This window comes from Balaenoptera borealis (assembly GCF_965194805.1).
Source record: "Balaenoptera borealis genome assembly, chromosome: 9".
In the NCBI taxonomy this organism is placed as follows: Eukaryota; Metazoa; Chordata; class Mammalia; order Artiodactyla; family Balaenopteridae; genus Balaenoptera; species Balaenoptera borealis.
Genome location: NC_138873.1, coordinates 27,187,270 through 27,215,013, shown reverse-complemented (window position 1 = coordinate 27,215,013; position 27,744 = coordinate 27,187,270). Strand labels below are relative to the sequence as shown.

The window sequence follows — 27,744 nt, the reverse complement described above, 5'->3', positions numbered from 1 at the left end:
AGCCCACTCCCCCCACCCCCCCACCCCCCGACCCCCACAGCCCTGCTCGCTCTTCCCCGCCCGAGCCCGCCGGACCACCACCTGCCCCCACAGCTCATTCACCTGTTTCGCTCTGCGCAGCGCCATCGCCGCCCGTGTGGCGGTCGCCGCCAGCTCTCAGGTCCGCCATGGTGCTCCGATGACGCTCCCGGAGAGCCGCTCCGCCCTCTTCCTCGGCTTGGCTCCCGCCGGCCCCCCCGCCTGCCAGGCCCCCGGCCCAGACAGGTGAACGCCGTCAGGGAAGGGTGGAGGGAGGAAGGAGCGAGCGCTCGCGAGCCCGAGGCGGCCTGGGCCCGGCGCGCGGGCGCGCCCCCTCGTGGGCAGGTGCGGCTTGGCAGCCACTCCGACTCACGCGGCTGGGTTTCCTCAATGAGAGCGGGCGGAGCCAGGCACCTGGGCCGCGAGCTTCAGGCCCCGGCTGCCCGCACCTCGAGGTCTGGAGGCGGGTCGGCGACGCTTGGTGGCGCTAGGAACTGGGACGGTCTGAGGATCAGACAAAGTGAGGCGAGAGCGTGCGGACGCTCTATTCGTCTCTGAGCTCTGAAGCAGCCAGGTCAATGTTAGTTTCGCCAGGACTGGCGTTCATGGTGACAGCCGCCAAAGAGTATGATGCCACGTGGAAAGCCGAAGTACACGGGCTGGATTCCACACTGCGGTCCGGTCTCCATTCTGCGTTTTAGGACGCCATTGTTGATGACCAGTCTTTTCACCAGGCTTCTATATCTGATGAACCCCAGGGCATACAGCTTAATGAAACTTGTGCCCAGTAGGCAACAAGTTTCTTTTTTTAAAGAAACATTATTAGCTGCGGAGAAACCAATTTCTGCTCTAATAAGCAAATAAACGTTAAGCAACAAAATACTGAGGAAAAAAAAATAGCCTGTATAAATGGAAACATAAAAGAACAAAACTGAGCAGCGCTCAGTTCTGCCTCGTTACACAGAGATGTACTCCCACAGACTCGGTTGGCTGAACACAAACGGCAAGCTCCCAACAGTTTAAAACCCTTTCAAGGACTTAAGCAGAATCTAGTGGACACCCAAGCGTGCCTGAGAACAGTGTTGGATTTCTCGCTAGGGTGACAATTCTTACCATCCTTGCACGCACATCCTGCCACTGAGCCCAGCAGTGGACTGGTTTTATTTGGTTTACTGGGTCACTGGCTGACTAGGCAGAGGTTTTGCTTAAGGGACACGTGCTGTGGTTTGTAGTCCTGGATTTTCCCTTAGTGCCATTTCTACAGTGAACTAGGCAAACTGATCATTTAGCAATATGATCTTCCTAAATCACATTCAAATACCTCTTATCACACTTCTAATCGATAAAAATAAAACAGGTGGGTGGAAGTAGTTTCAGACCTCAGCTTGGGCCCAAGCAAAGATATATTTCACTACATTGTCACCAGAGTTTAAGACACTTTCCTGTGAACATCAGAAAGACTCCCTTAGCTGAATTTTGAGAGTTGAACTCTCTGGAAGAACCTTGGGAAAAGGAGGTGATTTGTTTTCAAAAGGAGGTGTTTGTTTTCTGCTATACCATTTACTGAAGTAAACCAATGAGTTCTTTCTTTGACTCCCCACCCCCCAAAATATCGAAGACTAATTGGTGTTTTTATTTGTATGGGTGTTTGGTTTTTGGGTTTGTGTGTGCTTATCCCTTCTCTCATTCTTTTGATAACTTATGTTTCAGTTTGTCACAAGTTACACAAAAATAAATGCAATAAGAAACATACCAAAATTCTTCACTTGGGCCCTGTACAGACTTTGCATTCCAAACCTCACGCGGTGTCTGTAACAGTTGCGTGAATGCAGGAATGGATGACGTCCGTTAAATGTCACACACCACCACGTTGTGCTTTCTGTTGTCCTTTACTTACAACATGGAAGCCATCTGTCCTGAGCTCCCACATCCATCTCAGAATCTCACGGAATCATCATGATTCCCTTTCCCGGGGAGGAGCTGAACTTGCTGCCACCCCCTCCGCTCCTGCCTCCTTTGAAACTTCATCCCTCTTCCCTACTCCTCGAGTGCCTCCATTCAAGGCGCTCTGCCCCAACAAACACATTTAGGAGTCTTTGATTCAGAACATTTCTTCCTTTGACTTCCCACCCTCCCAATCTCTTGTCATACGTTTTGTTCACCAAAGGGTATACATGTGTGGACTCTGGTGCCATCATCAACTTACCATCTTTGTTTAACCAGCTGTGGTCTTTCTTACCTGTCTATAAAAACCTTCTAGGTCACAAAATCAAATAACCTGTTATTATTTTTTAATCCATCATTCCCTTAGACTTTCTGCAGCCCTCGACCCTGATCGTCTTCCTCTTGGCTTACACCACTGGCCTGGTTTTTTTCTCATTCCTCTGTGACCAGTTCTTTTGTCTTTTTGTGGACTTAAATTCCTCCTCCTTCTCGACTTGTCCCCAAACTTCCCTCCTCCCCAAATCTTAGGCCCATAACCTTTCTGCTCTACTCTGTTTCTCACAGTCCTCATTTACTATTAGCTCCATCCAAGTGACTCCTAAATCCAGAATCAATACTCTTGACCTCAGTCCTGACTTCCACCAATACATTCTCAATGGTCTCCGCACATTCTAGCACGATGCCCTGCCATTAATTCAACATGTCCCAGACCAGCACCGCCTCAGACTTGCCTATTTTTGAATCCTTCTCTCACTCACATACGCTCAACATCTGTCCTTTCGTTTTCATTGTCATCACTACCCAAATCCGTGTTCCCAAATCTTGTCAATTCATTGTTCTAATTCTACCTTCTCAATTCCTATTGCTCTAACTCCTACTAGACCCTCATTCACATCTGAAACAGTCTCTGAACTGCTCTGTTCAACTTCCGTTCCCCCCCATTTACCCAACACAGCTTTACCAGGTTAATCTTCTAATACACAGCTACTTTACACACACCCACTCCCTTGCTCAAAAATACTGAGTCCCCGTTTCTACATAATTAAATACTAACTTCACTTCCCTCCCTGACCACCCCCCAATCACATCCTGAGCTACTATCCCATTTTCCACTTTTCATCTCTATAATTTATATTTCCAGCCAAGTAAGAATTTGAATGAGTTAAACTTTTTGTATGCTTTAATGCAATATAAAAGTTGTTCACTTTCTCTAGAACACGTTGAAAATCTCTTTCTGCCTTTGCTCTTGGAGCTCTCTGCCCAGAGCGACTTCTCCAGTCCTGACTAATTTAATAATTCCTTCCTTCCAAGGCCTCCTCAGTGAAGCCTGTTCCACCTGCCCAGGCTCCCAGCAAGCCTGTCCTCTGAACCTCTCCAGGGCCTCTGAGCTTGCCATTTGTCCAGCCTTTAACACAGACTAGATGTGATTTGTTACTGCAAATCTGTCTCTTCAATCTGATACGAATTACTTGGTGGCAGGGACTTTGTCTTCTCTTTCTCTATAGGTGTCCATAAAGTCTGGAGCCATCAATTATTTGATTTGTTGACAGACTGCAGGTGTCCTTGATGACACACGTGCCTTGCCTGCATTCTGAACTTGATGGGCTTCACGTATGTATCTCTCTCCTCCTGCTACAGCGCCTCACACAGAGTAAGCATTCCAGTGGGTTCGCAATAATTCCTCACTGTCAGACTGTTTCATGTGATGGCTTGGGAATGAATGAAACAAGATATGCAATGACAGAATTGGGAGAGAGAGGTCAAAATGTGGTTAAAAAGAAACACTGGATCTACTTTCCCCAGCAAATTCCAGTTTTGTTTCTCTAATGAGACTGCCGCCAGCACCCATGCATAACTGTTTTGTTACAAACCATCTTTCTGGGTTCAGCTCTGGACCTTCACTTCTCTGTAAAGCCTTTCTTGACCCCCTCTGGCAGTTAGATGTAACTATAGCACTTACTACATGTACTGTTGTTTTATTGTCCTGATTCCACCTCTGACAGTGAGCTTCAGGGGCAAGAACTGCGTCTTCTTCACGCACAGAATGCAGTACCCAGGACGTATTTAATAAGTACTTTGGAGTGAATAATGAGGTAACACTAGCAGGCAGCATCGCAGTGTTCACTATCTGCTAAGCGTTGCACTATGCACCTCACCTGCATTATTTTATTTAAATCTTACCATAATCCCATGTTATTTCCCCCGTTTCAAATGAGGAAACCGAGACTGGGAGAGGTTAATTAGTTTGCCCAAGGTCACCGGGTGAGTGGTAGTTTTGCTCCAGGCCTGCGTACTTAGACTCTTGCTGCACTAAATGAACAATGAATAGTAACCATCTGACTGCCACCTCAATGGAAAGGGGCTGTCCGTGTACCTCTCCAGGTGTCACTTGGAATTAGGAGGTGGGGCTTGATAGTTTTAAGTTATCTGTAGAGCTTTGTAAAAAGACCTCTGGGCCCTACCCCAAACCAATAACAACGGTTTCTCTGAGGTGGCAGCATCAATATGGTTTTTAAAGCATCCAGGTCATGATAATGTGAAGCTGGGTTGAGACTCACTGGCCTAGATGGATGCCAAAGGCCTTTTAATGCAAACCTTTCATGAAAATGGGGCCATAATGGAATTGCCTTCTTTTGTGACTAAGACCCAGAATTCTGGAAAAAAAAAAACAAACAAAAACAAGAATTAAGAAAACCTAGTGATGCTAGTCTGGGAATGTATTATGAACCATGTAGGGATAGTGGGATATTTGCCCATAGATATAGGGTAAGAGGAAGATCCCAAGGGGAGATTATATCATTAAAGAGTCGGCTGAAGATGGGTAGCATGATCCTGTATATGGTCTAAAAAAAGCACTTTACCATTACAGGTGGGGATATGAACTGTGGCTTAATGAAGAAGTTACCCTGTGTTTCAATATGAGTGAAATGATATATCATTTAATTTATACCTCACCTCCTTTGAGATTTCCCCACAGGACACAGGAGGCAACTATCTGTCCTCAGGATTGGGATGTAAGAAAAAGATGCACCTATGTTGTTGCAAGTATCAGATGAGGACATATCAGTGAGAACTTTTCGCATACTCTAATGCAATATACAAAAAATATATTGTATGCTGATGGGACTTCCCTGGTGGCGCAGCAGATAAGACTCAGTGCTCCCAATGCAGGGGGCCTGGGTTCGATCCCTGGTCAGGGAACTAGATCCCACACGCATGCCACAACTTAGAGTTCGCATGCCACAACTAAGGAGACTGCAAGCTGCAACTAAGGAGCCGGCAAGCCACAACTAAAGGAGCCCTGGAGCCGCAACTAAGGAGCCCACCTGCCGCAACTACAACCTAATGCAACCAAATAAATAAATGAATATTAAAAAAAAAATATATATATATATATATAGTATGTTGATTTTTACATAGAAGTAAAGATGCCTCCTGTTTTATCAAAGACTGTTCTGTATGGATCAAGTCATGATACAGCTCTGATATTTCTATCTTGCATAATAAACAGGTTCCTCTGTATTTAAGAAATTTGTTTATGTCATTCATCCACCTAGGAGCTTCAGACTTCATCCTATTCACATGGGCAGGCTTATAAAATATAATACGTATCTAGCTTAAAATTAAAATATTTCCCTCAAATATGAGAACTAAAATTAAGGGAATAGAAAATGCAGTGTTCTCCATTGGGATGCTATTTGCAGCCCCTCTGAGGTACACAATAGTCATCCATGGTAACTTGGGGCCTTGAGAAAAAGACACTGACTTTCTTTTATTCTGTTTTTCCACGTTCTCTCTTTTACCACTCTGTAGCCCTGAGGAATGACTTGGACGTCAGTTGTTCTTTGACTACTTGAAGAGAAGACAGATTCTATTTAATGTTAGAGATGAAGAAACAGTTAGAATTTTGACACAGTAATTATCTAGATTGCCAAAACAAAATACGAATTCTTTAGAATTTATCAAAACAGTATGTCGAGAGTCTTTTTACTTTTTAGAGTAAATATGACACAAGGGGTAGCTTTAGAACAAGCTAACGTTACTAGGATTCAGGCAGGTGCAACTGGTACAGTTCAGTAGTACATAAATGACTCAAACGAATGTACTCTAGACCGGAAACTTAAGTTACAAAATATGGTCAATATTACAATTAATACAGGTAAGTAAAAACCATTGCTCTCAGATTCTGCACACTTAAAAAAAAACCCCATAAACTTTATACAATAATCAAAATCACGCACTTCTACTCAAATTATTAGGGCATATTACAAACACATATAAGCCTAAAAAGTTATGGTCACATTTTGGTTTTGTTCCAGTGATGCACAATCACATGAAATGTTCTATCCGTTTCGTGTGAAATAAACATTTGGCCGAAGTGCTATAGCTGCTGAATTAACAATATTTCCATACAAATGTTCAGACTAAAATAATCCCAAACATCGCAGTGTTTAGGATTGTTCTGAGAGTCCTTACAAAGAGTCCTTATGAATCATAGAAGTAGAAGCAGTTAGGAAATTTCTAACAAATTTAGAGTAAACAAATACTGGATTTAAAGTGCAGCTTCTTTCTCCTCTCCCTTCGATTCTCCCTCGCCTAGAAGATCAGGTCTGTATTCGTTTTTAGAACCTCCGTGGAACGTTGGAAACAAATTGAGCGACAGTCAAGTCTGTTTGTCTCGAAAGTCAGTGATGGCTTTCCACAGTGTACACAGCATCCCTCCCCTGTTTAAAGACACAAGAACGTGGTGAAGCGATCACTTCATTTGAAACAGTGCCCTTGAGATATGAAAGTGACTTCTTAGCTCTCAGTGGCTCTGATCAGAACATGAAGATCCCAAAGTCTTATCAGTCATTATGTATTCTTTTTGTGTATATTTTCTCCTCATCCCTCCATGCCTTTCCTTTCCACTCCCACAGACTACCAGGGCCCAAAGCATCATTTTAGACTTTCCGCACTTTTGAAATGTGTCTTTCTAGAGGTGGGTCAGAGTAATAGTTATGTATGTGCTTGGCCTGATGGAAAAACCAAATTATTATAAGAAACTGTATCAGATTATGGCAGGTATTTGGATGGTAAATCAGTACCTCATCCTGATATTTCTATTAAGCATGACACAATCATGAACCAAATTAGAGCATTTGTTTAAGGCAGCTTTAGAATATCTGTATGGTCTTAATCTGATATGTTATCAAGAAAAGTCTTCCAGCTGACTTTGCATTTACTGATATAGACACATTGCTTATTAGAGCTCCCAATAATAGCCTTCTACAACTAACTCAGGTTTCTCAGAGCAGCTGAGAACCAGAGAGCTTTACCCAGGACTGTAGAGCTAGTTAGAGCTAGGTAGCGACCCAGGACGGAAGGGACCCAGGCTTCCTGATCTCAGCCCAGTGCGCTTTCCATCATGATGAGACTGAATAGAAAGAAAAGTGGTACCTTAGTCTCAGGCATTTTAAATCGTCACGTGTAACATAGTAGAGAACATCTGCTAGTGAATAATCCTCAGCCAAAAACTGTGGAGAAAGTAAAATATGCACAAAAGTAAGATGTTTTATGTACTTTCAATAAGTAGCAAACTATCCATAATGTAAACGTTGGCAATAATGAAAAAAAAATCTAAAAGGAAATCCACTAAAGACATAATCTTTTTGGAATTATTAGAAAAAAGTTCCCCCTATTACAAAATAATTACAAAGAAATACATCCATATGCCTTCCAGGAGCATAAAGATTACAAGCAACACAGAATTTCTGATTGGTTTTCTGATGAATAGGTAAGACTTGCTTGTAATTACACCTGCTGCTTATAAAATAATGTTTTTATTTAGGGTGTACTGTTTTGTAGCTTTATTTTTCTCTAGTGGATAAAAAGTGTTGCTTACACTTAATTTCTGATAAAAGGTACTTTCCAATACTTACTACAAAATCAGAGTCCTGAATTTAAGTGAAGCTTTTAATTCTAAATCTTTTAAGAAGGGCAGTGATTTAGTGGATCATCAATCACTACTCCTTAATTTTGATTTGAACCTAAGTTAGAGGGAAAAATATATATATATTTTTTTAAATTAATTTTTGGCTGCGTTGGGTCTTTGTTTCGGTGCGAGGGCTTTCTCTAGTTGCAGCAAGTGGGGGCCACTCCTCATTGCGGTGTGCGGGCCTCTCACTGTCGCGGCCTCTCTTGTTGCGGAGCACAGGCTCCAGATGCGCAGGCTCAGCAGTTGTGGCTCACGGGCCCAGTTGCTCCGCAGCATGTGGGATCTTCCCAGACCAGGGCTCGAACCCATGTCCCCTGCATTGGCAGGCAGATTCTCAACCACTGCGCCACCAGGGAAGCCCAAGGGAAAAATATTTTGATGAACTTGATTGGATACATTATTTCCCATAGGCAAGAGAGTCCTTTAAATTTATATAATTTGTTATGCAGACTTCTAAGGAGACCCTAAATTTTATTTAGTGGTCCAATAAATTATCAAGTCAAGAGAAATACATCTTTATTCTTAGTTGTTTAAAAAATTTAAATATAAAACTGAAATCAATGTAATATTGTACTGAGGCCCTTTCTATAAAATAATAAAAATGTAACCTCTTACTATGTATATATGTGTATACATATTATGTAATCTTAAAACATAAAGAAATGCTATTCATGCTGACTACAAAAGCTCCCTATAGGGAGCAGAGATGAATTAGGTTCTTATAGACATAATATAGTTTATATAGAAAGTGTCTGTTTCTGCCATAAGTTCACTAACTAGTCTAGTTTATTAAGTAGCAATAAATAGCTGCTGCCCAGTGGAGTCTAAGAATGTCACAAGAGAATTAAAAAGTTAACAAACAAGAGAAAGAATTAGAAACAGAAGAACTTTTTTCTTTCAGTTCTGTCTTGATTTTTCCTACTTTTTATTTTCAACTCAACAACATAAAAATCCTTAGGAGTTCTGGACCACAGAGCTTTCACCTGCCTCTGCACATTCTGCACCTCTACTTCCAAAGAGTTTTCCCTTCTCATCTGCCCCCCACCCCAGAACATACATACAGATAGTGTATTCCTACATACTCCTTTAGACTTCAGCTCACTGGTCATCTCAAAAAACCTTCCCCAGCTTCTCCCTCCCTCTGTCTCGTAACACTTGATAATCTTTCCTTCACAGAATTGACCACGACATAATTGCACTTGTATCTATGGGATTATTTGATTATCATCTGCCTACCCTGGTCTGTGAGGGCAGGGTTGGGTCTGCATTTCTCACCAGTGTACCCCCTGTGCCTAGCACATAGTAGGCACTCAACATTATGAAACAAAGTGAAAGAATGCTTGTCCCACTGAATGTTTTCTTTACCCGACTTATAGTGTCTTCATCGGCTCCATTTTCTCTCAGCCATTCAGTAAGTTCAGAATCTTCAGTATTTGCGCCAGGAGAATTCAGGTGACACACAGGCAACCCAGGAATATCTAGAACAGCATTGAGGGGAGGGAAGGATGCTCTTAGCTTCAGCTAACAGAGGTCATCTGAGACCCTCCTGGTCAACATTTATTGATACTTTAAAAGATTTTTCTCTATCAGAGTATAATTAATAGAAACCATTGAGATTGGTAGTCTACATGATAATATAAATAAAACTCTTTAACACTGCTTAGTATACTAGTAAATGGAGAGTCAGTAACAATAATTAATGATACTCCCACCTTATAGTTTCGTATCAATTTTATAGCTTCTTAGAATAAAATGGTACACCAAAATTGTACTGTGTTTTTCATGCAACGAAGATGAGCATAATTAGCAGAGAGCCATATAATTATAATAATCTCTTTTTCCACTATTTGCAATAATATGGAAGGACCATATATCTGAACAAAAAAAATATGAACTTTATTTTCCTCTAAACAGGCTAAATAAGATTGTCTAAAGATTATCTTTCATACTCAATTCCTCACAGAATAGATTTCTTCAAAGTTCCATCTGACTTTTTTAAAAAATTGAGATATAACTGACATATAACATTGTATTAGTTTAAGGTGTATCCAATTTATGACTTTTTATTACTGTATCTTGATTCTGTTTAAGCCTTGTCAAGTTATAAGGGGGGGTGGGAACACTAGAAAACACAGAATACAAATGCAAAATGACAAAAATATTATTTTATTCTAGTAATTTCATTGTGAAATCTTAAAAAGAAATAAGGACAAAAAAATGGAGAGCCCTACTTACTTCAATAACATATAATCTCAGGAAATGGTGATTATGAATCATCTTATTTTTACTGCACTTATAAGAAATGATAGCTGGCTACAATTAAGAACTGGATTTTTTTTAAGGCAACTTCTGCTTGTAGTTGTGGTACAAGTGACAGATGCTGATTAAGCCATGCCATAAAGCTACCTGTTGGTTTTCTAGCTTTTTGTGGCAGCCTGGTTGAACAGTATTACTTTAAAATTTTCTGCTATTCACCTATTGGTTGGGACTTAAGCTTCAGGTGTTTAATTTCTTGGTCTCTTTCTTCGATAGCTTGATGAAGGAGTGCTTGTAATTCTTTCTCTTTCTGAACCAATTCTTCCAGTAATCTGCGGAAGGAAATTACATTGGTTGACAGGATAATAAAGCTAGAGCAGCCACAGAGTGACCTTCTAGACAAGGGCTTCTCAAGCTGTAATGAACACAGACACCCTTGGGATTTTATTGAAATGCAGATTCTGATCCAGTAACCTGGGGCTGGGGAGTGTTAGGGGAGGGACCTCTGAGCTTCTGCATTTCTAATGAGCTCCCAGCTGATACTCATGTTGCTGGCCCACAGACCCCCAAGTTGAGCAGCAAAGCTCTAGAAGGCGTGTTTCCAGACAAGAATTTAAAACTTCCACCCCCAGTTGTCTGCCAGAATCTTCAGAGATGTTGTTCTGTTTCTTTTTATGACCATAAATGGCAAAAAAGTTTATATATGATATTAACAGACTTATATTTTACAGGTATGGCCCCTCATCTAAAACAGTTGGTCAATATGGGTAATACGATAGGCAATGCAAAGCAGAAAGGTAGTCACTTTTTTTAAACTATGAAAATTTGAGAAGTTAACTACAGGTGAGGTCACCTATAGTACCTGGCGTATAATAAATCCTCAATAAATGTTAATGGTGGTTGCTTGGGTTGTTGTGGTTGCTACTGTTATTTCTCTCCTTCTAAGGGGAGCAGTGAAGTGGTAAAAGGATAGCTGTGTTCCTGGTACATTTGTTCCTAGCTGGCATCTGATGCATTCTCCAAAGAAACAAGGAGAAATATTATTACACATAGTTCTTACCCATGAAAGGTTCACTATACAACTGAGAGCCAAGTGGTAACCCACTCACCATTCCCAACACAGTTTTCTGGGAAAACATTCCAGGTTGTAAAGAGAGATGTTCTGATTTTTTAGAAAACTATCTTCGAGTAACTTGGATTCAGAATTATAATAATTTAAGATACATAATCATTTATAAGATCATCAAGGTACATTGTTGCATGCCCTATAGCTCTTAGCAAGCTGTATTTATTTTACTTTCTGAGTATTGACAGATTTAACTCAGGACCAGATTCCATTCCAAAAGTTTGTTTCTGCTTCAGCTGACATGGTCTGAAGGCAGCACAGCCCGACAGAAGACAGCCCTGGGCTTGTATCCTGGTTCAGCCACCCACTTCCTGTGTTAACCTTGACAGATTACTTAACGCCTCTGGGCTTCAGTTTTCTCGTTTGTAAAAAGGAAAAGTAGAACTTCCTGAAAGGACTACTGTGAGCACTAAATGAGACAGTATAGGTGAAGTGCCAAGCACAGTGCCTGGCCTTTAAGAAGGGCTGTTCTGTTCCCTGCTGCCGCCTCAGGCCCTGGAAAAGAGGCCATCCAGGGCTTAATAGGGTTTGTTTCCCTGACCCCCAGGCTCCACCTCTTTCCCACACAACAGAGACACGTGAAGCTATTAGGTACAAGAAAGGGTCACAGTAGAGTAGGTAGCAGAGGTGAGACAAAAGGAAAACACAATGAGAGGCAGACAGAGAAATTGGTTCCAGAAGACAGCTTGTTTAAAGACAACTGCAGAGTAAACAGTGCACAATTAGGTGGATTAAGCAGTAGGAACTGAAAGCAAGAGGGAAGCAGAGGATTAAGGGAGACTTTTACCTACTCTAATATGAATGATATTCAAAGAAATAGATAGCAAGCTCATTATGAATTTTTTTAAGTTGGCAATTTTTTGGTCTGGTACATATTTTTGTCTTTCTTGCTAATTTACATGTATGGAATAGTGATAGCATATTCTTATTGTTTTTCTCAAAGAACACAAGTGAAATTTTCTAGAATTTAACCCATGTTTACCTAGACTATATATTTCCTTTTTATCTTAAAAGCCAGAACTTAACATTGGAAGCAAAGCATTGACAGGCCACCTCATTTGTCCCAAATCCAGCTCTCAAAATTATTTCTTTTAAGGGCATATCCATCCAGCCCATCAGTTTTATTTTTACTTTGTCTTCAGTTAGTAGGGAAATCCTTTGAAACCAAGGCAAATGACTGCCTCTCTGTTCCAGAGAAGTTTGGCAAGGATCAGCCATGAGATCAATTTTTTAACTCAGATGGGTGTGGGTGAGGAGCTGGGTTGGCGGGTAATTCCAGAATTGCAGGAAAGGGAAATTAGATAACCAGTCAGCTCCTCCTGAGTTAGATTTTAACTACCTCTGCAGTACTGTCCCAACTCCTTGTGTGAAGCAAATTATTGTCAGAACATTTTCTGTAAGCATATACTTTAAGCAAAGCATACATTCTAAAGCTTTTTTGTTATTTTCTGCCATTTAGTATTATCGATGATCCAATCATCAAGAGCTGGATAAACGTGATGTATCTTTATCAGTGATTATCCTAAATATAAGCTTAAGATTTCTAGCCCGAGGGTTTACAAACTTTCCTAAAAACACACTAACATTTCCTCAATTTATTTTGCAATATATGTGCATCTATATATCAAGGAATATTCCACTGAAAACTACAAGGACCAATATAGACATGACCAGCCCCTTATCAGCACTTGGACAGAAGCAGCTGCCCTTTCTTTAAATCCTATGTGAAGTGAATGTTGTACCTGGTCTCACTTTTCTGGGGGTGATGGAGGAGCTGTGGGAGATCCTACTAGAAAAAGAAAAAAGGAGGCCAACAACCATATAGATTTCACAGATACATGTGTAAATACACAGAGAAAAAACAAATGAGTGGGCCCCTGTAAGAAGTGTTAACAACATACTAATGTAGTAAAGAAATGTGGTCAGTCTTGCGGGCAGACGTGGGAAGCAGGCCCTCAGCTAGCTTAGACCCTCAGAAAAGAGATGTGAAGACCTGAAGAAAGCAGCCGGAGAAAGGCAGCCCTCAGGGACTACAGATGGATCGAGCATGGTGGACAGATGGCGGGGACGGGGTGTAAGTCAGGGTAACGCAAATGGACTGAGGAGAGAAGGAAAAGACTGCACTCAGGAGAGACACATTCTAGTGACATAAGCCAGGATATGCAGACAGAAGGTTCAGGGGCCAGAGGAGCAAATGTACCAGCTCGCTGGTAAATAAAGTAGCTTTACTGTCTGGAAGGCATGGGCAGAGTGGGGTGGGGTGGCTCTGGGTATGAAAATGTGGGTATGAATAAACAACCCCAGGATTGAGCGACAGACAGTAAACTGAAGAGAACTGACTGAAGTCAACAGCTACTATAATGGATGGAGCGTCATGATGGGACTATTACTTGAGAAGAGCAGGAAAAGAGGGACACGAAGATTTCGATGAAGTCTTAGAAAAGGCTCCAGTTCTTTTCCACTAAGTAATAGAGATGCGAAGTAAAGAGCTGGGTTTCAGAGAACAAGACTGGGATAAAGAAGTCAGAAAGGCACTTTCCCTTTATTCAGAAAGATTTCTGTATGTAAATCATAGAAGATATGTATGGATTTACTTAATCACGCAACTAAAATTCACGTTTCTAAATACAGGATGACGTTTGTACTACTCATACAAGCTTGGTATTCAAGCTTATCCAAAACCTGAACTTATGACTAAAAATAAAATGGATTTATCTCCCTGGTGAACAACTTGGATTTTCAACTAAGGTTGCTAAATATTTGAACAACATTTATTGATTCACCCCCCCAAAAAAAAAGTTTTCCCTGTCAAAACCCAAAGTCATAAAGTCAGTTGCCCACATGTCAACTGTAACCAGCACAGGAAGCTATAAATCATAAAGATTCAGACCTTGAACTGTGCCAACATCTGTGAAGAACAGGAAATATTTACTGTTCACTCAATAACCTGATCATGTGGGTTCTGTGGTATCAAATTCTCAAAGCAAAATTAAACTCCAGATATGACACAGCATATTAAAAATAAAGTAGAATCACAAATGTGGTCAACAGATCATCCTTTCAAGGCTCTAAAATGAAAAGCTTTTGAACCATTAATTTTATCTCCTCAAGAACAGAGCTCTTCCTCTCCTGAAAGAACCTGATATTCCCCATCACACGCTCTCAAGAACACAGACTCTCTGCCTGTCTTTCAGCTATCTGTTGGACGGTACACGCTGCTCTGAGTCTGCATCCCAGAGAGTCTATGAGGTTACAACTAAGTTACTCTGAAAATCTCAGTGCACTTGGAGATAAAGCAGTGATCAAAGAAGAGCTGCTGAAGGACTCAACTAGTAGAAGCAGAAAACGTATTTGACTAAAGAGACTAATAAATCTCTCATTTTAATGAATAAAGCATTAAATCAAGTTTATATGAGTGGGATAAAGGAATAATATTTTGTATATTCTGCGGACCAATCTTTAAAGTAGACCCCAAACACATGCACTTACATAAAAGTAAGAAAAAAGAAACCCACCCATGTCAGAATAGGACTTACCTATTTGTTTCTATTTTCATCCTTCCAAGCTGTACATTCAGCGATCGGTGAGCACTCTGGGAGTCGTGGGATACAGTAGAACTGAGTGTGCTCACCCCTGAGGTGGCCACAGCATCTTCTAGGACCACATGAGGTCTTCGGACAGTTTGATTTGAAGGCTGTTCTTCATGGTCATCTTCTGCATCCAAGTCTTCTTGATCGGCGGTATCACTCTCAGATGCAAGGCTAAAATGTGGCCTCAGTTCTGTAAGCATATGATCAACAACACTGTTAATGAAATAAGAACGATTGCCTTAATTTCTTAAGACATGAATGTCATCTCCCCTGCTATCAGTAAGAGATGTATTCCCAACTGCTTTTCCAAAAGTGATGATGGATTTCTGCGCATTACTTCAGATTTGTTTTTCCAGTGAATTAGCAAAATTCACAAGATGTATAAACTCAGAATGATCTAATTCAAACAGAAGAGAAACTTCCACACTGTGCATAAGGTATGTGGGAAACATGTTAAAATCAGAAAGCAATTATGTAAAAACCTGTTAAGAATATAAAAATTTGTTTACACAATTAAAGTTCATATTTTCAATTATATAATATCTGTCAACTATTAACTCACTTAGAAATGAGGAAATTGAGATATAGAGAGATTGTATAAACAAAAGTAAGAACACAGAATGCTTTTTGCTTGTAACATTCAAAATGTAAGGCGTGTACTGAAAATGCCACACAATGCTTATATTCACTCTAGTAAGACTATCCGCTTTTGACTATTGGGTTACATTTGGTGTGTGTCCTACCCTAACGTGTGGACTAACCATTGAAATCTAAAGTGTAAAAGTTACAAGTCTCCAGCTTAAAAACACTGTATGACACGAGTTCATCTGCATGTCACTTCAGAACTGGGATGATACCTTCCCATGGGAAAAACCATTATAAATTGTGATTAGGTTCTCAAAATGGCCCCTCAAAAGGAACTACATTCATAATTTAAGTGAAATCAGGGTAGCAGAAATACTGGGTCTTGGTTCCATATGCTATGACACATGGAACTTTTATTTTTTTGAATGAAAGATTCTTTAAATTCTATAGCCCTTTACAACTTTCAAAAGTTTCACACACATGATTTTATATAATCTCATAATAACCCTTATTTTCCCTCTACCCTCGTATTGCCCCTCCCCCCTTCCCTCTCCCTACTGGTAAACACTTGTTTGTTCTCTGTATCAGTGAGTCTGCTTCTTTTTTGTTTTATTCACTAGTTTGTTGTCTTTTTTAGATTCTACATATAAGTGATATCATATTTGTGGAAATTTTGTATTTGTCTTTTTCTGTCTGACTTATTTCACTTAGCATAATGCCCTCCAAGTCTATCCATGTTGCTGCAAAGGGCAAATTTTCATTCTTTTGTATGGCTGAGTAGTATTATACACACACACACACACACACACACACACACACACACACACACACACACACTTCTTTAGCCATTCATCTGTTGATACCTTGGCAGTTGTAAATAACGCTGCTATGAACACTGGGATACATGTATCTTTTCAAATTACTGCTTTTGTTTCTTTTGGATATATCCCCAGGAGTGGAATTACTGGGTCATATGGTAGGTCTGTTTTTAGTTTTTTGAGAAACCTCCATACTGTTCTCCACAGTGGCTGCACCCATTTACATTCCCACCAACAGTGTAGGAGGGTTCCCTTTTCCCCACCTCCTCGCCAACATTTGTTATTTGTGTTCTATTTAATGACAGCCATTCCTACAGGTCTGAGGTGATGTCTCATTGTGGGGCACCTGGAACTTTCATTAGATCACAGAACCCACCAAGAATCTGATGAAAGCCAATGGAGATTCTCCCCAGAAGAGAAGCACATTCATACAGCATTTTCCCTGGATTTCTTGAGGGCTCACTGACTCCCTGAAGCCTGTTCCGAGTGTCTGTGAACCATAGGTTAAGAGCCCCTGTGCTGGGGGAGGGCTCTTAAGTGGGAGTGATGCAAGACCCCTCCCACCACTCCAATATAGCCGTTATGGCAACCAAAGGGCCTACCCATCGCCAAATCCTCCAGGTAACTTTTCTTTCTTTGCCTTACTGACCTGTGTATGGTATTCGCCTTTAAATCTTTGGCTGCTGCTTCTCTTTGTCAGAGCCTTTTTGTCTACTACCTGCCCCTTAAAAGCTGGAACCTGAATTCCATTCTTCGGTTTTATGTTTCTACTTACTCTCCACGGATGAGCTCATTAAAATCTATGAAGAGTAAGTACATGTGACGTGTGGATGACAATCTAGCCCTGATTCTGTTACATCCAATACCTCTAAATATTCCTGTGTAGGAAGCACTTCAAATTCAACAATCTAAACAAGAACTCATCTTTTGCTCATAACAAAACCAGAGTGCCCTTTTTTTTTTTAAATTAATTAATTAATTAATTTATGGCTGTGTTGGGTCTTCGTTTCTGTGCGAGGGCTTTCTCTAGTTGTGGCAAGCGAGGGTCACTCTTCATCGCGGTGCACGGGCCTCTCACTATCGCAGCCTCTCTTGTTGTGGAGCACAGGCTCCAGGCGCGCAGCCTCAGTAATTGTGGCTCACGGGCCCAGCTGCTCTGCGGCATGTGGGATCTTCCCAGACCAGGGCTCGAACCCGTGTCCCCTGCATTGGCAGGCAGATTCTCAACCACTGCGCCACCAGGGAAGCCCCAGAGTGCCCTTTTTAGGGCCAGGTTTATATAGCCCTGACTTCCTTTACCAATCTTTATTTTCAAATTTTTTTTTTTATCGCGGTGAAACAATGCATGACATAAAATGTACCATTTTAACCATTTCTAAGGGTACAGTTTAGTAGTGTTAAATATGTTCACATTATTTTTCAACTAATCTCCAGAACTTCGTCATCTTGCAAAACTGAAACTCTATACTCATTCAACAATTCTGCATTCTCCCCTCCCTCCTGTCCTCTGCAACCACCTTTCTACTTTCTGTGTCTATGAATTTGACTGCTATTGATACCTCATGAAAGTGGAATCATGCAGTTATTTGTCTTTTTGTGACTGGCTTATTTCACTTAGCATATGTCTTTAAGGTTTATCCATGTTGTAACATGTGTCAGAATTTCCTTCCTTTTCAAGGCTGAATAATATTCCATTGTATGGATATACCACATTTTGTTTATCCATTCATCTATCATTGGACACTTGTGTTGCTTCTACCTCTTGGCTATTGTGAATAATGCCGCTATGGACTTGGGTGTGCAAATATCTCTTTGAGATCCTGCTTTCAATTCTTCTGAATATATACCCAGAAGAGGAATTGCTGGAACATATGGTAGCTCTATTTTTAACTTCTTGAGGAGCCACTATACTGTTTTCCATAGTGGCTGTACCATTTTACAGCCTCACCAATAGTGAACAAAGGTTCTAATTTCTCCACATCCTCACCCTTTATCTCTTAAGGTTAACCAAACTCCACCTCTACACTGCTTTTTTTTTTTTTTTTGCATTATCTCCTTTCTCCTTCCAAAATTCTATTTCCTAGATCATCTACAGTAGGTGTGACTCAAAATCAGGTGTTTAAGTTTTGTAAGCCTGGCACTTGGTATAGGGGCTAAGACATATTAGCCTCTCAAAAAATGTTGGCAGAATGGAAGTTATCCTACTAGGATTATTTGTATTTATAACGGAACAAAACAGTGAAAAAAATCTTACTTTAAAAATAATTTAAGAGAGTTCAATTCTATATTAAATTAGAGCAAGAGTAGGCCTTTTAAATTTTCTAAATTTTTTCTCATGGTCTCTAAACTGAAATTTTAAAAACAATTTAAAAGGTTTATTGTCCTGCTGAATATAATCTCACTTTGGGGGAAGGAAAATTTCTGATATTTATTATTACATTTAAATGTTCCCTTACATTCCCCTTACATTCCCCTCTGTACACTTTAAATTATCATATATTATTCATTTTACTTATGTGCAAGTGACTAAAAATTTTTCTCAATAATTAGAAAAAAGTAGAAAATTGTAGGGACTTTCCTGGTGGTGCAGTGGTTAAGAATCCGCCTGCCAATGCAAGGGACACAAGTTCAATTCCTGGTCTGGGAAGATCCCACGTGCCACAGGCAACTAAGCCTGTGTGCCACAACTACTGAGCCTGGGCTCTAGAGCCTGCAAGCCACAACGACTGAGCCTGTGTGCCACAAGTACTGAAGCCTGCGCGCCTAGAGCCCGTGCTCTGCAACAAGAGAAGCCACCGCAGTGAGAAACCCACACACCACAATGAAGAGTAGTCCCTGCTCGCCACAACTAGAGAAAGCACGTGCACAGCAACGAAGATCCAATGCAGCCAAATAAATAAATAAATAAATTTATTTTTTTAAAAAATGTAAGTGAATGCAATACTTTGTTAGTTTGGTCTTTCAATGGTGGCTCCCTGAGGATACATCATCGAATAGACATTGTAAAACATGCAAATGAGACAGAGCATCTGTTCTTTGTCCTCAAAGAGATAACAACCTAAAGGAGAACTACGGCAAATATACAGAAGAGTCATAAAAGCATGTACAAAGATAACATGTGTCAGCCAAGTGTCAGGAGAAAGGCAGGGACCCAGGGGACCCTGGAATGAGTGGACGGCGTTTAAGCCCATGTGTGGGAAATTAGAGCGGGTGCATGTTTCCAAAACAGCAAGACAGGATCAAACAACGATATTATTCCCACCTCCCTACCCTCCCACTCCACCCCAACTGGTTAATTCCCCAGAGGAAAATAACTAGACCAAGCTTCTTTAACACAAGGTATTTCTGATGCCAATTAGGATCACAATACTTGTCAGAACGACGTATGATCCTTGCATCAAGCACTGCATATAGTTTACAATGCTGGTCATTTTACATGAATGTGGACATGGGGCACATGACTGATTCAGCTTCACAACTGGTAGTAATACCAAGTGCTCTAGCAGTTTAAACAATTAGAGTTTCTATGAGAAGTGTGCCTACATTGTCGATTCTCTCTACCTTAGCACTGCCAACACGATCTCCTGCTCAGCGTTTCTCCATCTGGTCACCCACAGCCAGACTGTACTTGAGAAGTAACAACAGATACTTAATGTTGCCAGTAATCCACAGGCTGATCCTTGATGACAAGTGGGAAAACAGCCCGAGGAAAAAAACTCTTAAGAGGCTTGCACTGTACTCTCTGTTCTGTGTGCTCTTTTTCGGAAGAAAGAAGATTGAACACTTTTTTATTTTTTACTTTTCACTGTGAAATAGTTTTAGGATAACAGAAAAGTTGCAAAAACAGTACAGAGAGTTCCTGTATATCCTTTAGCAGCTTGCCCTAAACTTAACATCTTACACAACTTTGGCACTATTAACAAAACCAGGAAGTTAACATGGATACAACAGTATTAACTAATCTATAGACCTTATTTGAATTGCACTGGTTTTCCCAAGAATGTTCTTTTTCTGATTGGGGATCCCACACTGAATTAGTTGTCATGTTTCTTAGTCTCTGCCAATCTGTGACAGTACCCTAGTATTTTTTTCTTTCTTTTTTTCTTTTTAATAAATTTATTTATTTATTTTTGGCTGCATTGGGTCTTCGTTGATGCGTGCAGGCTTTCTCTAGTTGCGGTGAGTGGGGCTACTCTTCATCGTGGTGCGTGGGCTTCTCAGTGCAGTGGCTTCTCCTGTTGCACAGCACGGGCTCTAGGTGCACCAGGCTTCAGTAGTTGTGGCTTGCGGGCTCCAGAGCGCAGGCTCAGTAGTTGTGGCGCACGGACTTAGTTGCTCCACGGCATGTGGGATCTTCCCGGACCAGGGCTCGAACCTGTGTCCCCTGCATTGGCAGGCGGATTCTTAATCACTGCGCCACCAGGGAAGTCCTAACCCTAGTATTTCTTTATCCCCCATGACCTCCTTACTTTTGAGGAGTACTGGTCAGTTTTTTTTGTACTGTGTCTCATTTTTAGTTCACTTATGTCTTGTCATGATGAGATTGTGGCTCTGCATTTTTGACAAGAATACCACAAAGGTGATGTTGTGCCCTTCTCAGTGCATCATATCAAGAGGTACATAATGCTGATGTGTCTTATTACGAGTGATGCTTACCTTGATCTTTTGATAAAGGGGGTGTCACTGTTTTCTCTTTGTAATTAGTAGATATCTTGTGGGGAGATTCCCCAAGACCATTCAAATATCCTGTTTCTCAGCACACTTTTGCCTACTGATCTTAGGAGCCATTGATTGTTCTTGCTTGCAATAATTATTACTGTGATGTTTGCCTGATGGTGATTTTCTGTTTCCCTCATTCCTTCTACATTAATTAATTGGAATTCTACTAAAAAAAAAGAGCTGGCCCTTCTCCTCCATAGAGTTATTTATTTAATTACTTATATCAGTATGGACTCATGGATATTTAGTTTATTCTATGGGCTATAATCCAATACTATTATTCTTTTATTTTAATTTTTGCTTAATTTGTTCTGGCTTAGACTTTGGGGAACTCCTTCAAGCTGTCTCCAGTGTCCTTTGAATAAGCTACCATCCCTTGGGGGCACTTCATTACTTTCTGCCATCACAGTATGTTCCAAGTTCATCTTGTATTTCCTCTGCCCTAGGCCTGGAAATCAACCATTTCTCCAAGGAGCTCTGATTCCTTTTATTAGAGAATGGTATTTAGAAACCAAGATCTGGGTTCTCTCAGCAAACATATCTAGGAAATGTATGTATTTATGATGGTATACTTTTGAATTTGTTGGTTTCTTTAGCATGTTTTTTAAAATTTGGTAGGTAAATTGTAGTATTTTGTCATCTAAAAGGAATTTTTATCAGGGGACTATAAAGAGAGACATTTTTAGTGTTTCTTTGAATCTTAATTGTATTACAAAATCTTTAGGGACATTTGGAAATTTGATGGAATTGTCAAATGCTTGAAATCAATTCCTCTTGTTCATATATTTCATCATTTATATGTTGGTGTACAGTGTACATTGTCTTCCCCTATCCCGAGAGGAATATAAAAAAATACTTTCTTAATGTAATTCTCTAAAATTTCCACTTTTTATTTTATTTTAAAAATTATTACTATTTTTTTGGCTGCACCACACGGCTTGCAGGATCTTAGTTCCCCGACCAGGGATTGAACCCGTGCCCCCTGCAGTGGAAGTGTGGTGTCCTAACCACTGGACTGCCAGGGAATTCCTTTTTTTTTTTGGTCCACTTTTTAAAATGCTTCCAAACAGTCATTTCAGTTGTCATCAGAGACCCCTAGTGGCCTCAAAGAAACCAATTCACAGTGGAAGGACAAATAACTTTCCTTAGCAAACCCTTTGCATAAAGAACGTGCCTTGCTCTGCACATGGCTGGGTTAAAGCAGTGCCCATCACGGGGACACCCATGAGAGGAGACATGCCTCGCTGCACTGTCCCTTTCACTCTCTCTAAACTTAACAGTGTTTCACCTACAGTGTGATAATCAGTGTGCTTTATAAACTTTATATTTTGGAAGAATTTTAGATTTACAGAAACACTGCAAAGATATACAGAGAACTCCCATATACCTTCCACTCAGTTCCCCCAGTACATCTTATGTAACTATGGTACCTCTGTCAAAACTAAGAAATTAACATCAGTACAGTACCAATTGTATTAACTAAACTACTGACTACTTTCAAATTATGCCAGTTTTTCACTGATGTTCTTTTTCCTATTCCAGGATACAATTCATTGCATTTAGGTAATCCATTTTAAAAGGATTTTTTTAAACAAAAATTAGATTAACAGATTATTTATATGCTAGTTAAATTATTTCAAAGTATAATCCCTCTCTCCTCTCCTCATTTGAGCATTCTTAATTTAGGTTACTACTGGATATAACTCATGGCCTATACCTATCGCTTTTACTGATACGCACCTAATCTCTCTCACCTCTTGTATCTTTTGGGTTTATAACCCCTCTTGGGTACATTTCCCACAGCCAAGCTTATTCCAGTGATCAACCATCTAAACATAAGTATGTGCTGACTTCCTTAGAGCATTACAGTAGGTTTCCATCAGCTTTAGATTCCTCAGGTTCACATCCAACCACTAGTCACGCATTTCAAAGCCTCTCTAGGATTTTTTTCGAAGTTCTGCAAAAATTTTCACACTAATTTGTTATAACCAGGTGAAACTCATTTACTTATTGTTTCAACCAATATTTATCAGGAGTCTATTATTTTCCAGGCACCATGCTGGACAGTGTGCTTAGCACAGAATAAAATAAAACAGACCCTCTGGTGAGGGAAACAGCTATTAGACAAGAAAATAAAAGCAGTTTCTGACTGGTGCAAGTGTCACCAATGGGGAAAAACCATTTCCAGGGAGAGAGAGTGATGGCGGAGCCTACTGTAGACTTCGGGGTCGGTCAGGACTCTCTGCAGAGGCATGCTGTAAACTGAGACCCGAAGAAGGTAAAGGTACAAGAATGCAAAGGTAGGTGGCAGGAGGGACGAGGGATGCAGGTGCGCTCTGTAGAGGAAGAGCATGTTCAGGGACATTAGAACTTCTTCCATTCCTTCCTTTCATAAGAAAGAAATAAGTTAATTCCTCACTCTCAAACCAAACAAGGTATTCTGAAGGAAGAGAGGGAATTCCACAACTCAGAAGGGTTGATGATAACTTAGAAGCTTGTGGTACCATTTATAAATAACATAAAATTTAAAATGTTTCATACTTATATTTTTAGATTTCTACTTTAGAACACTTTATAATACATGTAAAATTAGTACAATAGAACATGTTTCTAATTCGTATATCTAAATCAATCTATTTCTCTATCCCTATCCACACAACACACACACACACACACACACACACACACACACACACAAACGTAAGGTGAAAGAGCTCTGCTTAAAATTTTTATTAATGGCTACACTATCAAAACACTTTGGAAGTTTGTCTTAGAATATGAATACGTCTCTCCCTTACTCCATAAAACCTGGTTTCATGAACACTACCCCTTTTGTATCTCACTGCAAACACAGCTGGGACCTGTCTAGACCAGTGATTTCTAAACCTGGCTGTGTATCAAAACGACCTGGAAGCTGGATGAAAATCAGATTCCTGGGCTGTATCCCCAGCAGATTCTCACCCAGTCTGGGACGGAGCTCTGAAAGCTGTAATTTAAAGAGCTCCTTACATCACGCAGTTCGTTACATCACTCAGTGCACCAGCAGGTGTGGGAACCACTGGTAAAGGATGACACGGGAATATATTTTGTGGGCACAGATATCTGTATATTGAAATGCATATGTATTTGGGTCACCTGTATCATTTTCTCTTTGTCTTCATATCCAACTATGCTCTTTAAAGACAAGGAAGCAAATCTTCCTCACTCAGAGCAAACGTTTTGCTGGGTGTACCATTGCTCAGACTATATGCACTAGATAAATATTATTTGGTGGCTTTTAAAGATTTAAAAAAAAAGGTTAACCTGGTCTTAAAAACAGTGAGGAGACACCATAAATGATAATGAACGGTAATTGAAAATATCAAACACTAAATATTTGCCAAGTAATTAAGTATTTCTGACCTGGAACCAGAATGGTAATGGCTGTCTGCACCGCCTTTCGGATGATACTGTCTAAGGCAAACATCCAGTGTGGCTTGATATTATGATTCCGAAGAACTTTATTGACCTGGAGGAAGAGAGTGACATTTGGTCTACTTTAATATTTAATTGCAAATAACCTAGCCGATGCACACATCTGGATGACATTCCATCAACAAAAATAACTAAAAGGTTTCTTTACCTTGAATGGTGGATAATTTCTTTATGTCAGCGGAAAACAAATGCAAAATTGCCACTTCAAAATGAAGTTTGGCGATCCTCATGTAAGCAAGTGAGATACACCACTTAAATGAAAGGCAATCTGGTTAAATGGGAATGTTGCCTCTTTGGGACTCAGAACCTGTAGCTTCCGCCTTTCACGATGTCAGCAGATTGGATGGTGGAAGCGGTAAAGGAGGAAAAAAAAGAGTCCAAGGGGATTTAAGTAAAAGTAATTGCTATTCTTAAATGTTATAACTGCTGTTTAACACAACAAAGTGTTGCAGCATACTCTGGTGACTTGGAAACACCAGTAAAGGGGGAACATGAGCACATACATGCTACCTACAGATGTGCCACAGTGCATGCCTTGTTTTCCTTCCCACACTTGCTTATACCTTTTTTTTTTTTAAACATCTTTATTGGAGTATAATTGCTTTACAATGGTGTGTTGCTTATATCTTTTTAAACGGGGGAATAATCTGCCAAACTATTCCAGAAAAGCTGTTCACATTAAAAACTTTTGTTGTCAGGCTATCTCTTTTTAGTGACTAGTAATATTTCACATATTTAAGTAGACACTGAAGTAGATATATGCATTACCTTTCTTTTTCTTTTTAAAAATTATGGTAAAATACACATAACATAAAATTTACCATCTTAACCATTTTTAAGTGTACAGTTCAATGGCTTAAATACATTCACATTGTTGTGCAAGCATCACCACCTTCTATCTCCAAAACTCTTTTCATCTTGCAAAACTGAAACTCTACACCCATTAAGCAACAATTTCCCCTTGCCCTCTCCACCCAGCCCCTGACAACCACCATTCTACTTCCTGTCTACGAATCTGACTATACTAGGTATCTCACAAAAGTGAAATCATATAGTATTTTTGTGTCTGGCTTATTTCACTTAGTGTAATATGTCAGAACTTCCTTCCTTTTTAAGCGTGAATAATATTCCATTGTATGTATAAGCCAAGCACGTTACCTTTTAATTTTTATTTATTTATTTTTAAAATATTTATATATTTATTTATTTGGTTGCACTGGGATCTTTAGTTGCAACACGTGGGATCTTTATTGCGGCATGTGGGTTCTTAGTGGTGGCATGCATGTGGGATCTAGTTCCCTGACCAGGGATCGAACCCAGGGCCCCTGCATTGGGAGGGCGGAGTCTTAACTGCTGGACCACCAGGGAAGTCCCCACATTACCTTTTTAAAAATAACTTTTATCATAAGGCTAAGAGAGGCTTACCTAAAATTTGAGTTAACTCCACTAATTTCTAGTTGACACGGGCATCTAAGAAAAGAGGCTATTTTCCCAACAGGGCTCTGACTAGAGAGCTAAGAAGAAGCTGGGGAGAAGGGGACCTAGCTGTAATCTCACGCCAAAAGCTGGAGCTCCAGTTGCTTATTCCTGCCCTTGGTCCATCTTCATCAAAATCCCCCAGTTTAGACGGCAGTCTGTCTGAGGAATTCCTTAGAGTAGTTGCTCCTAAGGAAGCGAACCACTGCTAGGTTCCCACCTGTTCTAGGAAGTCCTTTCAGACTGATTTTGTCCTGGTACTTACATAAAGGACTTGCCTGTTTATTTGACAAATGCGGGTATAACATTTAGTAACTAAGAATATTTCTCTCGAGGGTCACAAGTAGTAAATGGAAGAGGGATCCTCTATCACCATGACCAGCTCCTCATAGCCCTTCATTAAACAGTATATTATATCCGGCCCATTCTTTGGGTTCATTCCCATCCTGGACAGTGAGTGAGCAAGAATGGGGCATGTGTGTGTGTGTGTGTGTGTGTGTGTGTGTGTGTGTGAGAGAGAGAGAGAAAGAGAGAGAGAGACCTGGCCTGTGGCCCAGGATTACAACTTACCCACTCTCAATCTGAATTCTACTTGCCTATTTGCCTTCCAATCTCTAGGCTGGAAGCCAAATGTGTAGGCAAGTACAAAGTCACTAAATTATTTCATTCGGTTTGCAGATGGCTGGGGCTCGCTAGTTACAGAGTGAGTGTGCCTTTAGCATTTAATATTAGTGATAGGCTTTGCTCTCATTATCCATGACCCCAGTGGAGTCAGGAGCGTTGCCCTGCCCACAGTACAGCACAAGACTGAGCGGCTAACACAGAGTTCCTGAGAGCACAAGTGGCCACTGAAGGATTACAATTTGGTTTTAAATCAGGGATCATGTGATGCACCAAATGCAACTGTCAAGACATCGCCTATGTAGGAGCAATAAACACATTAGGAGTGAGTCAGTTTGGGGAATTTAAATAAAATTATGCAAAGTGCTTCCCTATTCACACGACAAGCACTGTCAAGAACGCTCTCTCTCTCTTTCTTTTTTTTTTTTTTGAATTTTATTTTATTTATTTTTTATACAGCAGGTTCTTATTAGTTATCTGTTTTATACATATTAGTGTATACATGTCAATCCCAATCTCCCAATTCATCCCACCACCATCCGCCCCCCCTGCCACTTAAGAACTCTCTTATTTCAGTCTCCCACACCTCGTAAGGGCCTTCCAGGAAAGACCTCAGGCTTTTTTTGGTACACAGTTCCACAGACAAGTCTCATTCAAGAATATCGCATATGGTTTGAATCAGGCTTCTGGAAAACTGGCTTCAAGTTTGTGTTGCATAGCAACTCAGTATGAGAGAGAGGAATCCTCAGCAATCTCTCACCAGATCCTGTGAATTAATTTTCATCCAGTGATGCCCTGTGCTCTGAAGTATATTGCTGGCTAGGAAATAGTGAATATTTATTAAACAAGTATGTTTAAAATGTTCTGTATGGAAACCACAGCAGGGGGGAAAAAAAATTACCGATCATTCCGGTCTGTACGGTTACATTTTTCTCAATGACCACTAGATGGCATGTCTCATATAGAATTAGAAAGTGCAGGACTAAAGTGTGCTCTGTTGCTAAAATCATCAAAATAAATAGTGACTGACTACATGATTTCATAAGAACAAAGTGCAGCCATGGGAGAGGTTTGTGAGTTTTGTTATCTTCCATGGTGTTCAATTTTATGTGTATCTAATCTGGGGAGACACAAGATTAC

General features: G+C 40.4%; 2 protein-coding genes and 1 long non-coding RNA gene across 14 annotated transcripts in view; 1 reads left to right on the top strand and 2 right to left on the bottom strand.

Annotated features, from left to right (window-relative positions):
- MAP7 (microtubule associated protein 7) overlaps positions 1–300 on the bottom strand; it is a 161,333-nt gene extending 161,033 nt beyond the window's left edge. For 2 of the 4 annotated variants that reach the window (XM_082405681.1, XM_082405687.1), the window contains exon 1: positions 103–299. In XM_082405681.1, the coding sequence (XP_082261807.1) occupies positions 103–169 (67 nt within the window). In that variant the 5' untranslated portion in view covers positions 170–299. Of the gene's footprint in view, positions 1–102 lie in introns of all 4 variants that reach the window. The other 2 variants (XM_082405686.1, XM_082405682.1) reach the window with 2 other exon arrangements.
- LOC309635021 overlaps positions 1–27,744 on the top strand; it is a 517,380-nt gene that overhangs the window by 164,671 nt on the left and 324,965 nt on the right. The gene's annotated exons all lie outside the window — the stretch shown is intronic.
- Positions 3,125–27,744, bottom strand: part of MAP3K5 (mitogen-activated protein kinase kinase kinase 5) — a 223,648-nt gene continuing 199,028 nt past the window's right edge. For 2 of the 9 annotated variants that reach the window (XM_082405612.1, XM_082405616.1), the window contains 6 exons: positions 24,436–24,541; positions 14,858–15,101; positions 10,415–10,527; positions 9,305–9,417; positions 7,402–7,478; positions 3,125–3,671 (listed from right to left, as the gene is read on the bottom strand). In XM_082405612.1, coding sequence (XP_082261738.1) covers positions 3,605–3,671; positions 7,402–7,478; positions 9,305–9,417; positions 10,415–10,527; positions 14,858–15,101; positions 24,436–24,541 — 720 coding nt within the window. In that variant the 3' untranslated portion in view covers positions 3,125–3,604. Of the gene's footprint in view, positions 3,672–4,917; positions 5,834–5,920; positions 6,687–7,401; positions 7,479–9,304; positions 9,418–10,414; positions 10,528–14,857; positions 15,102–24,435; positions 24,542–27,181; positions 27,424–27,744 lie in introns of those variants that run through there. The other 7 variants (XR_014248549.1, XR_014248547.1, XR_014248548.1 and 4 more) reach the window with 7 other exon arrangements.